This window comes from Odontesthes bonariensis, chromosome 8 (genome assembly GCF_027942865.1).
Source record: "Odontesthes bonariensis isolate fOdoBon6 chromosome 8, fOdoBon6.hap1, whole genome shotgun sequence".
Classification (NCBI taxonomy): Eukaryota; Metazoa; Chordata; class Actinopteri; order Atheriniformes; family Atherinopsidae; genus Odontesthes; species Odontesthes bonariensis.
Window position 1 is genome coordinate 32505909 of NC_134513.1, and position 16675 is coordinate 32522583.

At 39.3% G+C, this 16675-nt stretch overlaps 1 protein-coding gene across 6 annotated transcripts in view; it reads right to left on the reverse strand.

Annotated features, from left to right (window-relative positions):
- The window catches only part of nav3 (neuron navigator 3), a 201475-nt gene that overhangs the window by 95730 nt on the left and 89070 nt on the right, over positions 1 to 16675 (reverse strand). For 5 of the 6 annotated variants that reach the window (XM_075472210.1, XM_075472215.1, XM_075472212.1 and 2 more), the window contains exons 6-7: positions 8210 to 8278; positions 1882 to 2024 (exon numbers count right to left, since the gene is read on the reverse strand). In XM_075472210.1, the coding sequence (XP_075328325.1) occupies positions 1882 to 2024; positions 8210 to 8278 (212 nt within the window). Of the gene's footprint in view, positions 1 to 1881; positions 2025 to 8209; positions 8279 to 10637; positions 10697 to 16675 lie in introns of those variants that run through there. The other variant, XM_075472216.1, reaches the window with a different exon arrangement.

A 16675-nucleotide genomic window follows, 5' to 3' on the forward strand; every position in this document is an offset into this window, starting at 1 on the left:
TCACACAGATAAAAACAATTTCTCCTTGTTACAGGAATTCAGCAGTTTCCCAACTGAGCTTTATGCTTCACAACAGCCTCCTTTTCTGTCACAAGATTTAGTGACATGAAAATACATTCATTTATGCATCAGTTTAGATGCCTGATGCTTTTTTAGGTATTTGCATGGGTACAAAAATGGTGCCCCTTTGAGCTTACTCTCTGGGAAATATATTTGTATTATTTCATGAAAATATTATGACAATGAATGACAGAAACACACAAAAGCATCCAGCCCATGTAAAATAAAGGCTTTCCAAATAGAAAAACAGATGGAAAATCAAACTTCTGTTAAGAAAAAAAAAATCAAGTGCGGTAGTCACTATCTGTGTCTGTTTCTCCCTTTTACGTTTTGCCCAGAAGCTTTTGGCTGCATTGCTGACATTTCCCAACAATTGATTTTTCTTTTTTCTTTTAATTTTCGACCAAAATACTATTTCATCTCGCTTGCAGTGAAGCTCCAGTGCCTGCAGTCTTATCTCTGCAAACTGAGGGTTTGTCTTATAGCACGACTCGGCAGTTCTGTGTGAATGAGTAAGAAAAAGACGTGTCTTCCAGTAAAAATGTCCTCTGATTTTTACAAAGCAAAGGTAAAGTGATTCACTGAAACATCTTTCATGATGTTTACCGATAAATCATTTAATCTTGCACAAAAGATTGGCAATTCTTGCTTTGTCAGCAAGATTTGATCCCATACCATGCTCATCCTTTCCCTCCCATCCACTCACTTATTCTACCTTTTATTTTCAAAATTCCCTCCTTGTCTCAGTCAGTTTGACACAGGACTTAAGAACTTGATGGATTAAAAGGAAGGGATAGAAATAATCAAAATTGTGTTTGCTAAAATTATTTCAGTACTATGCTTCTCTGATGCCACTCACTTTGCCTTCTCTCCACTGCAATCATCCCCTGAACCACTCTCAACAGGAACGCGTTTGAAGTCAAATAAAGGCTGGCCAGTTTGAAGAAAAATCCATATTTGAAATTACATATTTACCCCTAAAAGACAGAGACATTTTATTTATTTTTAAAAATTAACTTTGTGTTAAATTCCATGCTAACTTTCAAAATTTAAGAGAGTAGCCTTCAAGGCACAATCACACTCCATGGCTTGATCATGCTTGACAGAGCAGCTGCCTGAGTTTGCCCTCAGACCATCTTGGAAATGTTTCCACCGCCTCCACTTAATGTGATCGTTATAACTCACTTGGAATAAAGAACTTGGGATGATTCAGCAGACTGTTTAAGAGTGGTGAAGTGAAAGACTGGGCTTCTCTGTTGCCCATGGCTTTTCTGTTTGAGCTGTGTTGTGAGAAGGCTGCCATCAAGTGGCGGGAAGAGAGAATGTGCCACTAAAATGAAACGCCACAAACTTTAACAGAAACAACTACGGAAGAGTGTTAGGGCCAGGCATAAGAAAAAATATTTATATTTTGCCTGTCGAGAATAAAGTCGACATGTCGAGAATAAGTCGAAATGTCGAGAATAAAGTCGACATAAAGTTGACAATTACTTCTGAATTAATTATATTGAAAGGGAAAAAAACAGTGAACTTTTTTAAGTTTAAGTTTTTTAAGTTTTTTTCTTGTTTAAATGTTTTTTTATTATTCAAGGGTCAAAAATGACCCATAAGAAAAAATATTTATATTTTGCCTGTTGAGTATAAAGTCGAAATGTCGAAAATAAAGTAATTAGATGATGGACCAGAGGAGTCGACTTTAATCTCGACAGGCAAAATATTATTATTTTTTCGTATGCCTGGCCCTAATACTCTTCCGTAAACAACAGCCAGCTTCTGGAAGTGTTCATTTTGTGTCATGTAAGTAGGTGTATTACTTCTTACCTCTATCATTGCCACTTGCATACTGAAGAGGCTTGCTCTTGTCGATGCTGTTGAAACTCTGACTACGACGGTTGAGGTTGGAGGAGCCTGGGCTCCTGGAGGCCCCGCTGCCTGCAGCAGGTACTCTGGAGGGCCCTGGTAATCTGCAGGAGCAAAAGTCACAACAGAGTATTAGGATGTTAAAATAACAAAATAAAAAGTTCAGGACAAAAAAAAATCCATTTTCCATTTGTGACATTACAACAAATTTCTTCCTTGAAAGCAGTTTTAACTCTGACAAAGTTTAAGGAATATTTTGAAAGTCAGTAATGATAGAACTTCAAAGGAAAGGTGAACATTTATCGAGTGTACTTGCATCTCTCTGAGACCACATAAAGAATAATGAGATGATGCAATCATACATATTATGGGGAACAAAGTATATTGCTTTTTGTAACTAAGACTCCAGCTTTTATCACAAAAGTATTTTTGGGGGTTTCCTTAGGAGTTGTATTACAAATATGACAAAAAGTATTTGGTCTTGAATGTCAACAAATAAATCTTATAATAGTGGAAATTTTGTTCATACACTGAAAATGTCTCAAGAAAGAAACATATGTTCAACATACAGTGTAGGTATCTAAGTCCCATTTAAAGACAGACTTGAAATTAAATAAACAGATCCTTGGAAATTGAAAGCTGAATGGTGGGAAACACTGGCAGGATCTAGTGTTGGGTATGGACTCTAAAAGATAGATAAGACTTTCCCTATCTGTGACAGTGTGTAAGAACAACAGAGTGTGCTGTGTAAGAGTGTAAAAGTGTGTGTCCCCTTGTGGGTTGAGGAGGAAGGATAAAAGAACAAGGTGAACTTTGAGAGTCTGTCTCACGGGACATGTGAAGAAAATAAAAAGCAAAAAGAGAAAATATTAAGGCAAATTATTACGTGTCACATGCTAAAACTTTTTACTTCTTTAACTTGTGTAGATAAACAAAAGCAGTCAGACACACCAGCCAACAGGTTTACTGCTGCCAGCGTCACATGTTGATTTGTTTTGCTGCAGCTGGAGATTTTCAAGACTCCCAGAAGAGAATTATACGAATAATTAAATAAAAAAAACGCCGTTTTTTTTTCAGTAACTCAGCAGCATTTTTCATGGACTTCACCAGATGTTTTCATTCATCTGTTTGGCAGCTAATTCAATGATCATGTGAGGATATATGACAACCTGGACCTATTTCCACTGTAAATCCTGAATATGCTTTGAGATGACGCCAATGAAATGATTCTGACGGTCACATTTTGTTCCTTACAATTTCACCGTATTCTCTCCTACGATAACTTCAGATTGTCCAGTGAAATCTGATCAAAATGTGGAACAAATGTATGTATACACCTGTGTATGCGTGTAAAAATGGTTGGTTAGGTTTCATGATTAGGAATAATGGTAAGGGTTACACATTAAAAACTGGATTCTTAGCTTTAGAAGGTAAGAAATTACATACTTGAGGGAAGCCCAACCTCTCAGCATTTATGAGCCCTTAATGTCACACTGTCATATTTTCGTGCTGTGGACAAACGACTTTCACATGTTCTGGGCTGCCAATTTTTTATAAGTAAAGACAAAAAGACAAAAATTACCATAGAAATCACATTAATCACGTTACACTATTGCCATGCCCGACATGTAGGGCAGCCTCTGATTTGTCAGGCAGGGCATCTGTTACTGATATGAATAAAATAAATTGGGCTTCAAGTCCCAGGGCTTTTCAGAGTTACTAAGAATCTGGTGCATTTTTGTAGCTACTAAAAGACAGCAGTCAATTCAAACTGAGCACTTCTATTATTTGCAAGTCAACAAGATGTACTTGCAAAAAAATGCAGCTCAACTTGAAGGTCTCCCTCATAAAAACAGAGCAGAAATTAAGTGTGAACCTGCTTTATTTGCTGTGCAAAGCAAAGAAAACTGCTAAAAAAGATGACATCAAGAAGCAGGAAATGTGTCACTCTCTTATTCCTGTTTGTTTTGAATTAATCACATCTTACACCCATATCCCAATGTTCATCTGCAGTGGCAGCAACAGCAGACTGTTAAAAGATGCTGATCCACTTATAAGAGCCACTCTGGTGGTTTGCCTGAGTGAACGCACTGAGCTGCAGCCAGAAGTGGTCATCAGCCTAGAGCTGAAACAGATGGACGAGTACTGCACAGCAGCAAACACATAATGCAGAGTCAGAGAGGGGAAAAAACTGCAACAAAAGTGTGTGGAATGCTTGAATGCTGACGGTCAAGATGTAAAAACAGTCAGAGATCCTCATATGCGTGCATTCCATGGTTAACATGCTGTTTGCTTAGGCTGCAGTGCTGGAAGCTTTAATGAATTCTGACAGCAAGGAAAAGAAATGGAGACGATGGTAAGATAATAAAATTAAAAGTGTAAATAATCAAAAGAACTAAAACAAATAGATAGAAAGAAATGAGAGACAGGCAGATGGAAATGCTGGGTGGCTGAGAATCAGAGGGAATGACACCGTAGCTGTAAACAAAGTCAAGAGAAAATGAGAGATAAACAGAAGAAGATGAGAGAGATTGATGCAATTTAGATGGAAATCAGAAGACGTCCCTTTTATTGTAAGATTCTTTCATCTTCAAAAATGCAGGTCTGATCACACATCAGCAAAATGGAACTAGAGTGGGAATTGTAATGGCATTTCTGGACAGTGATTTTGTTATAGGACTGGTGGATCTACATGCTGCATGTGAGGTGAGATACTGTGGTCTGTCAGTCAATGACTATAGAAAACAGGGCTTAGAAAGGAAAGACCATTGTTCCTTTCCTCTGCCAGCATTTGCGTCTGGGTCTGGGTATACATATCACCACTTTCTGTATGTGACTTATATGATGCAAAGTTCTTGTATACAGACCATCTATTTGTCAGAGCACATCTGACATCCACACCACAGGCTTTTCATATTGACAGAAACATGCAGGCAGGTGGCCAACAAACTGTCAAACATCACCCTCTACTGCTGGGATGGGGAACTTTAAGGGCCATATCTTAACGACCACAATTTATAAACAATTTGAATTAAGGCATTTGTTGGATTTCACTGTGGTGGATTGCACAGATCAAAAAGGTGTCTGCTAATAGAGTGAAAAAAAAATTAAGTTGCTGTGGAACTGATATACCTGAAGAAAATCTAAAACTGCACATCAGGAATTATTTTATGAATAATTATGATTACAATTAATTGAATTCCAATTCAATTGGCTTGAATTGGACTTTATTATCTAAGTGCCTTGAGATGACATTTGTTGTATTTGGCGCTATGTAAATAAAAATGAATTGAATTGAATTCAAAAGCAGTGAAGAACACTGCAGACACCTCTAAATAATGTTTCTTTTAAAGGGGTTTTTAAAAACTTGCTGAACAGTACACACAAGTGAGTTTCTCTGTACTGGAGTGGCAGGATAAGCACTCATTTCTTTTCCCCACAAAAAACAGGCATATATATATATATATATATATCTGCCGTCACTCTGCTGGCCCTAATGCAACACACAACATGATCAAGACCCATCTGACACAGTGAGTACATTTACATACAGTAACTACAAAAAAAAAAACAACATAGATCATGCAATTTTGGGTCGAATCACTCCTGCATGTATACACTCAACTAGACCCCAAGTGGACCTAAGTACTCTGCACATGTACCACAGTTCCCTCTTTCATTGTTTTATCACAACAATACAGTGTAAGCACACATTAATGCAGGCAAATTCCCAATAAAGCTGCTCTCATTCACATGTTTTTCTGTTTTTTTGGCTAAACACGTCAGAAATTATGACCCAAAATCAGCCAACTGTCAACTTGTGGTTGCTGTGAGCATTTCCAAACTGTCCCTCTGCTTTAATAAAATAATGATTTTATATGCGTTGCTTAATCAGACAAAAATCAACATTCTAGACAACTAAATTCAAGACAACCTCTTTGCGATGAATTCGGTTATACTGATATGTACTAACATCTCCTGCAGAGAAAGTTGGAAGCAGCAGAATGCTGTTTTTCTCACTCAGTCCATAACAATGTGGCATCTTACATACTTCGGCATACTTCTGACTTACTAATATTCACGGATAGCCGTTATAGTCATGTGAAGCCGATGCACCCACACGCTTATGCTGCCATTTCTTGATTTTTAATTGTGGAGTTTTGACAGCACCACTGTTCATTTTGGATCTGTGCATAAATGTATTGTTACTTTTCCCTCAAAGACTGTGATCCATAAAAAGAACAAAAAACGTTGTTTCGACAGAAAAATTCTTCAGCGTGAACAGTGCACAGTGTGTAAGACACCTAATTTTCTAAACACGCTAAACACATCCTGTCTTAAGGAAGGAGACGTTGATTAATAATAACTTGTTTTTCATTGAGATTGTAAAAGAAAATTACATTAGCTAATTAGGCATGTGGGAAAAAAAGAAAATAACAGTGCTTACACTGTCACTGACCTTTAATATACAGGAGGAGATTTTTTTGTACTACGTATATGTATCTTTATCTGTTATGCGGCTTGTTGTGAGTGACATGAGAGGCCAAATTAGCTCTCATAGGTTGCGGCTACAGCATTTTTGCCTTTGCTCTGCTGTGGCTGGCGACAAATTATTTGCCTACATTCTGGTTCCCAGAGCCACTGAGCCAGAACAAATGCTGCTAGCATAGGACAGCTGAACTGGGGAGTGTTCATGCAGTCTGTGTGGGTAGAAATCTCAGTGTATGCACAGTACATGTACTTTACCTTTGAATGTGTCATTAACATCAAACCGCGAACCCTTATGTTTACAGCAGAGTGTTATGAGTGTGAGATCTTAAAGGGGAACTCCGGGGCATTTGAAGCGCATTTCCATTGCTAGAGGTTGTCAAATACTGACGGTAGGACACAGACCGGTGCAAATCGGCGCTCCCTGTGAGGCGATTGCGCTGTTTGCGCAGCCTGTCACGCTAACCAAATACGTGGTGGCTAAGGGGCAAGAGCTAAACCTTCCACGTAAAACAACAACTTGCACACTGCAGAAACGTCACACCACTTTATAAACCATCCGACAATAAAGTCACAAGCCTTACCATCAAAACCATATGCATGGTTCTCACATTACTGGCATGGGGACGTTACAAAACAACTTTATAAACAGCATGTCACTTACCTCTTGTTGGTATGCTCGCGCATGTGAAAGCCCAAAAGAGTCAATGGACGATAATCCCATATACAAAGCAATTATTTTCTTTAGAAAAACTGTGTTCAAGTATTTAAAACATTACAACAATACATGCCCAGTAATATTGTTGTAATGTTTTAAATACTTGAACGCAGTTTTTCTAGAGAAGATAATTGTTTTGTATATGGGATTATCGTCCAATGACTCTTTTGGGCTTTAACATGCGCGCGCCTACCGACAAGAGGTAAGTGACATGCTGTTTATAAAGTTGTTTTGTAACGTCCCCATGCCAGTAATGTGAGAACCATGCATATGGTTTTGATGGTAAGGCTTGTGACTTTATTGTCGGATGGTTTATAAAGTGGTGTGACGTTTCTGCAGTGTGCAAGTTGTTGTTTTACGTGGAAGGTTTAGCGCTTGCCCCTAGCCACCACGTATTTGGTTAGCATTACACGCTGCGCAAACAGCGCAATCGCCACACAGGGAGCGCCGATTTGCACCGGTCTGTGTCCTACCGTCAGTATTTGACAACCTCTAGCAATGGAAATGCGCTTCAAATGCCCCAGAGTTCCCCTTTAAGCTAATATGTGGCACTGTAAGAGTAGATGAGGGGAACGTTTCCATGACTGCTACCTACAGTGTGGACCTTTCTTTATTGTGTCTTCTACAAATTCTGAATAAGCACCTTTAAATAGAAACTATTGAAGAGTTCATTATGCACAGCTAGTGGAACTTTGTCTCTGTCACACTCCAGGTCTCAAAAGGATTGGATACTTTTAAGAAGGCTGTACCACTTGTAAAGAAGTAATGGTGAGAATCACCAGGAGCACTTAGCACATTAGAGAGAGGCTGGTCTTTAACTGTGAGGCATTGGTTCAAGCTGCTATGGAGGAAAAGCTACACCCTGCTGAAGAATCCTTAAGCAAAGCACTTAATCCCTATCAGGTGTTGTCCATTTGACCCTGACTGTCAACCTCTGACCTCTCAATGGTCATAATAGAATATCATTAGAAACACTGAGAAAAATTAACACATGTGAAGGCACAGGTGCAGAGAAAGAGAAAAAAAACACTGAATCAACATAGAAAATAAAAGATGGAAGTGAAAGTTTGATATATTCATTACCTTGTGTTTTTCTTCTGTGGTGACCCTATTCCACCGTGGCCTGGAGGACTTGCGTATCGGGCTGTGAGACTGCAAACAGAGCCGAGAAGTTGAAGAACATACGGTTAACACAGTTAGATGAGGAATGAGACCAGTGCCTTGCTGAATTTTTCGTAATCCATGTCGAAATGTAACAATCTGAGTGAAGGCATTCATTCACATGTAGGCAGAGCAAGTAAGAAAGAGAGTCAGGTGAAAGAAAAAAGAAGCACATGAAATACTGTGGCCAGGGCACATTTCTTTGATTTTTCACATGATGCCTCACACATGTTTGTAACCACAAGCGTATGACTAAGCCAATAACACCTCTCAATCCATTTATATGCCTGCTGACATAAAACAGGCTAGAAAAACTTTCACAAACATTTTTGTGGTGTCATCAAAACACACAACATACGAGATCGAGGAGACGGAAATGCCCACAGTACCAGTCACAGTTAGTCATCCACAGAGATGGGAGTTACTGTAATGCTGGCTGTTTTGTGGCGGGACTCGTTAAGCTACATGTGCAGAGTGGTTTTTGAACTTAGATTTGCATCTAAAACATCCTCGAAACAATAAACAGTCAAAAGTGGCAAGACTGTTGTTTATTCCTGTGTAAATGTGTGACCTGCATGACTCCCAAACCATGTGAATTGTCAATTGTGAACCTATAACAACCCTATAGCCAACACATTTTCTTTTTTTAGCTAATGGTAGTGTTTTATGATTACAGCAAAGCAATGTTTGTGGAGGGTGTACTGATGAATAGGAAGTAAAAAACAACCTAAAATTACTTTGTCATTTTAAAAGGAAAAAAACACTTATTCATCCAACTGTTCAAAATAACGCATGTTGCGTCTCAAGCAACTTTTCCACTTTGTTCATAACAAATCCTGTTCCCAAAATTAGTTGGAAAGGGAAAGCAGAATACTAGGAAAGATATATAAAACTGAAAAACAAATCAGCTAGTGGAACAGCTAATTAACTTATTAAGTTTAGTAGTAACAGGTCAGTAATGTGATTGAGTCCAAGAAGAGCATTCAAGAAGAGGCTGTGTCTTTCAGGAGTAAAGCTGCAGAGACGTTGCCACTCTGCGACCGACAGCAGGGGCACGAAGCTTAACAGAGCAATGATTTCTCTATATGGAATTGAAATTACTCCTGAATTTCATCATCTATGGTCCACTGTGGACAACATTTTTAAAAGATTCAGAGATTCAGAGGGACAAAGCTAAACACCAATATTCAATGTTCGTGATCTTCAGGCCCTCGACCAGCAAAAACAGTCAACTCTACAGTGGAATTCACTGCATGGGCTCGGAGATTCAGGGCTCCCAAGTGTGAAAGTCTCACAACTGACACTTTTTACATGCTCTCATGCGTCACGTCGATTTTTTCAAGCAATGAAAATCAAATTCCAAACTGATGGTGTTGTAGCATAAAAAGAGGAAACAGACACCCGCCAATGTTTACGGATTTACTGCCCCACAAGAGTGAGGTGTCTGCCCCACAGCAGGAACACCTTTCCATCTCCACTCTGCTCCATTAAAGGCTGGGAGCTGCTTGCACCTGCATCACAGTGAAGGTTGACTGAGTGAGAATACTTTGGAGACACTCTGTCGCTTCTAACTTGGCTATAGCTGAAATCACTGCACAGATGCTGTCTTCAACATGTGTGGGTGGCGGTTTTGTCAGTTAACACTGTGGTTATAAAATCTGGATTTTATCAGAGATGAGCAACAGTCTGAAAATGTTCTGATTGTGTCCCTAGATTTACATTTATTCTTAAAACCCTACTTTCAGACATGCTTTTCAAACCCATTTCACAATATGTGAATAAGAGCAGCTTTATTAGGAATTCAGCTGTACTGATAAGCAGTCTAAGTGAGCACAGTAAGAGGAGAAGCAAACACACGCATGGGCAGCACGAAGCAGACTGCAAATGCAACGTGATGACCCCTCCACCCCCGTGTAACAAATCCTACATCAAGCCCAATGAGCTCAACATTGCTCATTGTTGTATCCTCAAATGCAAGTTAAAAACACTACCATAGAAATGGAATAAACCATAGAAAAACAACATCCAGAAAAACTGCAGATACTTTAAGCTGTGTCATGACAAATTCAGCTGCAGTTGACAAAGCCTCTGGTTTCTGAAGGTACAAGCATTTCCCTCTCTACATTAACTTAGAGAAGTGAAAATATTAAAACATCTGAAAATGACCATAGAATGCTATAAACTCACCAAAAAGTTGAAATCTAAATTGCACAGGTTATTCAAAATGCTGACTCTATAACACTTCGCTGACATGCCATCCCTTCTAGCAGCCTTGCTCGAATAAACTCTCTCCTTGACTCATAACATAAACTAAAACATGGAACATAATTTGGCTGACTCATAACGTTACCTTTCACTGCCTGAACACATACAGAAACTGATGTTTCCCTGTCAGTTCCTCTTCAAGATGGAAGCACGGGGTAGTTGTCCAGCGAGAAGTTCAGTGATGAAACTCTCTCACTGCTCTCCTCTATGAGGACCATAGAGAGCTTTTTCTGCTGTGTTCGAGCTGAGCGACAGCGGAAGTAGCAAACACCAGCAGACTGCATAGATGTCCTTTATTTTCTGACAATGAGGAACAAGTTGTTCTCTGTTTTGTGTTTGGGGGCTGCTGGTTTGGCGTTGCTGACTGAAAGTGCATAAGTCAGACAATAAACTACCTATACTCGTGACTGAATGACGTACTGCAGTCATCAGAATTCTCTCCCTCTTCTACTTTAAGACAGTATTACTCTACTTGAAATTCTGGTTTTACTTGCTCATATTTCACCCATAAGTGACCTAAAATGAATAAATTATGAGCTCAGTAAATAAAAAAGTTATTCTATCCAGAAATATAATTTAGAATCAGTTTAAGGGAACAAAGACATAGTTCAAGGCTTACTCATAAAGATTAGTTGCTGATGAATATTTTGGCTGCCTGCATGATTCTCTACAATGCAGAAGTGTAATAAAAATGGACTGGCTCAGAAGTTTCAGTGTTTTTAAAGGTGATTTCAGTCAATACACTGAAAGTATTTCCTCATTCTGTCAATCACAGCACAGCAACCTGGTATTTAACACTTTTTTCAGCAGGGTCACAATTTAAAGGACAAGAATCTTCTGAGGTAGAGAACATCATTTTAAGTATCTAACTTAACATGCATTCATCTCTGTCTCTTACTTATTTACATACAATAAATTTTCCTCTGTTTGCGCCTCTCTCTGTGGACAATTATACACCATTAAACCACCTGTGATAAAATGCAGAGTCACTATACATTTCTAATTGACTTTGCAAGATTTCTCGACACTCTGCTATGCTAATAAGCTCTGGAGCTGAAAGCAGAATGCAATTATAGTGATGAGCACCCATGTTTATAATAAACTATATGATTCATGACATGTTGGTCAATGATGTCTAACTAAATGTGCGCACCATAACGCATTATAATCCCAAACAACACTTCATTTCTACTCCCAGTGGCATACTTTGTGCTCTAATAAAATCCTTGGCAAATAGAAGCGACAGGCTGTGCTAGACATTAGTGAAGTCCAACACACACTAAAAGGCTTCTTCAGTATTTTGATAAATGAAAAGGTCAAGCTTACGTCTGTCTTATGCAGCTTTTATTGCTTCTCTTTATTTTTGCTCATAGAAGTGAATTACAAGGCAGGAAGCATGAAGGAGGTAATCTTGAAAGGCAACAGTCAGCTGAAGTTTGAGATAGAATAAAATAGAAAAAAATATATATTATGCTTGAAAAATTCAGGCTGTTGTTGTGCACATTCTTCCACTGAAATACTTTTTGTCGCTCTTTCTCCTCAACTCTTGCTCAATAAAATACAAGGAAACACGAAGGCAATAGTATATTCCCCAGTCTGAGCTGCTTATCCAAGCCACAACATTTAAGACTTTTCCCGTGTGGAAAAAGAAACATCAGGACACGTGAGGGTTGACTCTTGAAACAGAGATGGGATGGTGAAGAGTGTTGGAGGAATTAAGAGTGTGTCACTTCTGATCGAAGACGACATGCATCAACGGGACCTCTGTTTAATAGCCTACGACATTGCAGCGCACGTGCAAACCATATTGGATGCCGTCACTGTCCCATTAAATGTTAATAATATGCGTTTCAGCTCCATCATACCCACAGTCAGACACGAACTGATGGGTTTCAGATCCATGACAGCATTTAACACAGCAAGATGACAGCAGGTAATGAGATGTCATCAGATCCTTAGATCAAGAATTGGATCTTTTAGACAAGGACTTTCAAAGCAATGTGAGGCTGATACAAGACTTGTTGCTTTAGCTCACACACACAGACACATGACTACCCAGTCATTTCAACACACAATCCACTCTGTATCAACTTCAGAGTAAGCTTGTTATGCAATTCCCAAGCAACGTGCTGCAGGTAGTTAGGTAAATTGCATCAATCCTTCAGTATCAACAAGTGAAAAGACTGTGTACCCTAACTGTGAGGGGTAGCGCAGACTCCATCAGCACCAATACCTTTGTTAGTCTCTTCTTAGTTTCTTGAAAAAACATATGATTATGTTTATTTTTGTTGTTTTACATAACAATGAAAACATATTCTAAAAGCACACAGTAATCCATAAATAGTTTGAGATGTATGCGGCACAAAATATGGCCTATATTGTGGAGCACCACATTTATCAGGAAAGCAACAGTATTGAGAAGACTTATTCTCTGACAATACCCCACAAAGATTAACCATCTTTTTGGTAAAAAAAAGATAAACAGACGTCCATGTTGTATGACAACATTCCAGACTAACAAACAAGTACAACCAAGCCATTTACCAGTTCATGATCCCAGAGACACTAATCCATCCTCTGATCCAAACTCTGTCCCCCTGACACACATACACCCTGAGCAAGCTATAACTCTACCTATGAGACGGTTCACTCTTGGCCAAGCTGTTAGCTCTCCCATATGGCAAACGACTCTTCCTGTCGCGATATATGGCGGTGGGCAGGCGTGAGGAGCGCCACACCAGGGGGTCAACTTGTTCTCCCCTGGACATGATGAATTAAAGAGGGAGGTTTTGATGTGCCCTGCCAGGTCCGGGCCCCCTTGCCTTCAAAAATACTGAATCTCTCCTGTGGCTCCGGGCTGTCGCACTCTGTCCAATGGGGAGTTCCCCCTTTGACACGCACTCACACAGTAACACACATCTCATCCCTTGCCCTGGAGACATCAGTGAGACCAGCAGGTGCTGTCTATAGAAAGCCCTCCATAGCACGGCTGCATGTGGAGTTCGCCAAAAGTGAATCAGTGGATCTGTTTGTGTAAATCTGCTGGAAAGATCATTTAAGTGACAAACTGTGACATTTTTTTTCATTTCAAGCATGCAGTTGTCTGGCTTATCTTGATTTTTATTAGTCAGACAAGCAAAAGCGTACAGGAACTAATCATGACGGAAAATTAGAATTAAAAAGATATGAATAGACCTAATTACATTTCGCTATTTCCAATTTGGAGGGAGGGGTGGTGGGATGCTTGCATCAGTCGTTATGAAACCTCAAAACAAAAGAAAATGATGATTTGCTTCACGTCGACATAATACAACAGTGTGTAAATCCAGATAAACTTAACCTTCCTCAGTAGATACTACAAAAAGACATAACTATTTACTGAAACGACAGTTATTGAGTTAGAATGTGGGACATCTGTAAGTCTACATACTGTAGACCTATTACGTCTGGCTGTGAATAATACATGTTTGAAAATCAGCAGTTGATTTGCACAATCTCCCTGCACACTATCCTAGCCTACTAGCAATACTATAAAAATTAATTAAAAAAAACCCATAAATCTTAGTTGCATATTTAACACCTTTCTATGGGATTGCATAGAGGTTTCCATGTGCTTGTAGATGAGTTTGTGTTTTAAACATAATTGCTGTGAAACATTTAGTAATTACATTTTATTTCACTGATTTACTGCTTTGTCCTGGCAACCGTCTTTCACTCTCTGAGCTTACTTAGACTAGTCCAACAGGAAGAACAGCCAGATTTGAATGCTGTGCTTGCAAACAGCAGCTTGGTCTGCCTTTAAAGACTGAGCATATAAATCTGAGATAGAAATCATGAATGGAAGATTAGAGGGCATTGGCTGGCTTTTTTTTTTGTTTCGATGCATCCTTTAATCTCTCCAAGAATTTTGAATAAAGCTTTGGATGTTGATAAATCAGAGGATTTTAGTGTTTTTTTTTTCTATTCTTAATATTGACAAAACAAGTTGACATGATTTAAATTAGTTTTCTGCATCTTCAAACAATATTGAATAAAGCACCACAAGGAATGCAAAAGGAAATTAATACAGTCGCAACACAGGATAGCAAATCATCTGTGTCGGATGTGTGACTCCCACACTGATGATCATGTGGCTCGTTCTTACTCCAAAACACACACACATTTCTGAACTGTTGGACCGTCATAAAACACCGCTAGCTTGAGCAATTTATGGTGACAGTGGCTTCTCACCGTCTTTGGTTTCTAAACAAAATTCATTCTCCACACCTTGACATGGTTTTTCAGTGTTGAGAAGGAAGTTGAACAGCTAAGTGTCCCCAAAAAACTCCCAGATTAATGGCTTACTTTATCACAGACAGACATGGAGCGATGCCTTGACCTCCACTGTGGCCTTGAGCAATCAGATGTGATTAATAGTCCAGAGAGAGACTATGAGAGCTGAGGGTCTATGTGGAAATGGACTGAGACTCTTCACAGAGAATTTGAATCAAACTCATACATTCCTGCTCCTCAGACATCTTCCAGACACATCATGGAAGCCAAAAAGACACACTGCTGAAAAGTGTGGCTTCTGTATTTCAGAGTGTGTATGTGTATGTGTATTAATTCACCAACACTACACTGATACGGAAGTGTGCTTCCAACACTTCACTGTTTTTGGTGTGAATAAGCATTGTCCACCTGTTGTGGTGGTGTAAGCTTTTTTTCCTGAGGTGGGGCGGGGGTGGAATGAAAGGCAGCTGTGCCCCTAATAACCCCTGAAACTAATTTAAATGCTCGATACACAGCTACCACCTTCTTACTCGTCCAAACACAGTGATCTTGTATATATCGCTTTACTCACATACCCACTCCTCAAGTGCTGAGACTAACTGCTCTAACTGAGCTAATTTCATGGACGGACACACACACACCCACACATAGCCAGATAGGCAGTGCAGGAACTTGATATGGTCACAGGGAATGCTGCTCATGTGTGGCATGTCAGACCTTCCTTTAGATGCTCCTCTAAGGCCTGCTCTATCTATTTACAACTCACAAGGACAGGCTCTCTTTGCTTTTACTGCTTTTGACTGCCAGCAGCTCTACTGTAAAACACCACTTACAGTGGTAAACTAAGGAAAGCTCACCATCCATTTAATTAAATAAAAAGTCAAATACTACAGTGTGCACTGTTAAAATTCTAACACGGCAGAGTTTCATAAGTCTCCTTATCACAGACACACACACATATTTTGTAGTTCAATGCTTTTAATCCTTTAGTTTTCAAATGATTTAGATCATTTCAATTACTTGGCTTATTCTTTGACATTTATTCTAATAATTTATTTTATTTGGACAGATGACAAGAACAGCATCACCCAGAACATTTTCTTGCTTAACATAAAGCAAAAGTCTGCAGCTAGTTAGCTTATCTTAGTATGAAGGGTAGAAACATGGAGAAACTGCTAACCTGGCTTTGTTTAAAGGTATCAAAACCAGTCTACGAACACACATGCGTTTTTCATGTTTTAAAATCAAAATATCTGTTATGCTACGTGAAAAAATTAATTGGACATTAAATGTCGGACTATTTTAGATAGATTCAATTTTTTTTTAACTTTCATTTCCTGTGAAATAAAACCAAACTAGATATTTTTATCCTGCTGTTATCCATCCATCAATCTTCTATACCCACTTAATCCAATTCAGGGCTGCGGGGGGTCGGGGGTGGGGGGTGGAGGGTGGAGCCTATCCCAGCTGTCATTGGGTGAGAGGCTGGGTACACTTTGGATAGGTCGCTAATCCATCACAGGGCCACACAGAGACAAACAAGTAACACAACCAAGAATATGCACACACATCCCTATAGACAATTTAGAGTCACCAATTAACCTGACAAGCATGCTTTTGGATGGTGGGAGGAAGCTGGAGTACTTGGAGAGAACCCACGCTTACACGGGAAGAGCATGCAAACTCCACACAGAAAGGCCCTGGCTGGGATCTGAACCAGGAACCCTCCTGCTGTGAGGTGCCGGTGCTAACCACCACACCACCGTGCAGCCCCTCCTGCTGTTACTCTTTAATTCAAATTAAGATCACTGGTTTCTTGATAACTGTAGACAGAAAGATAAGAGAGTTATA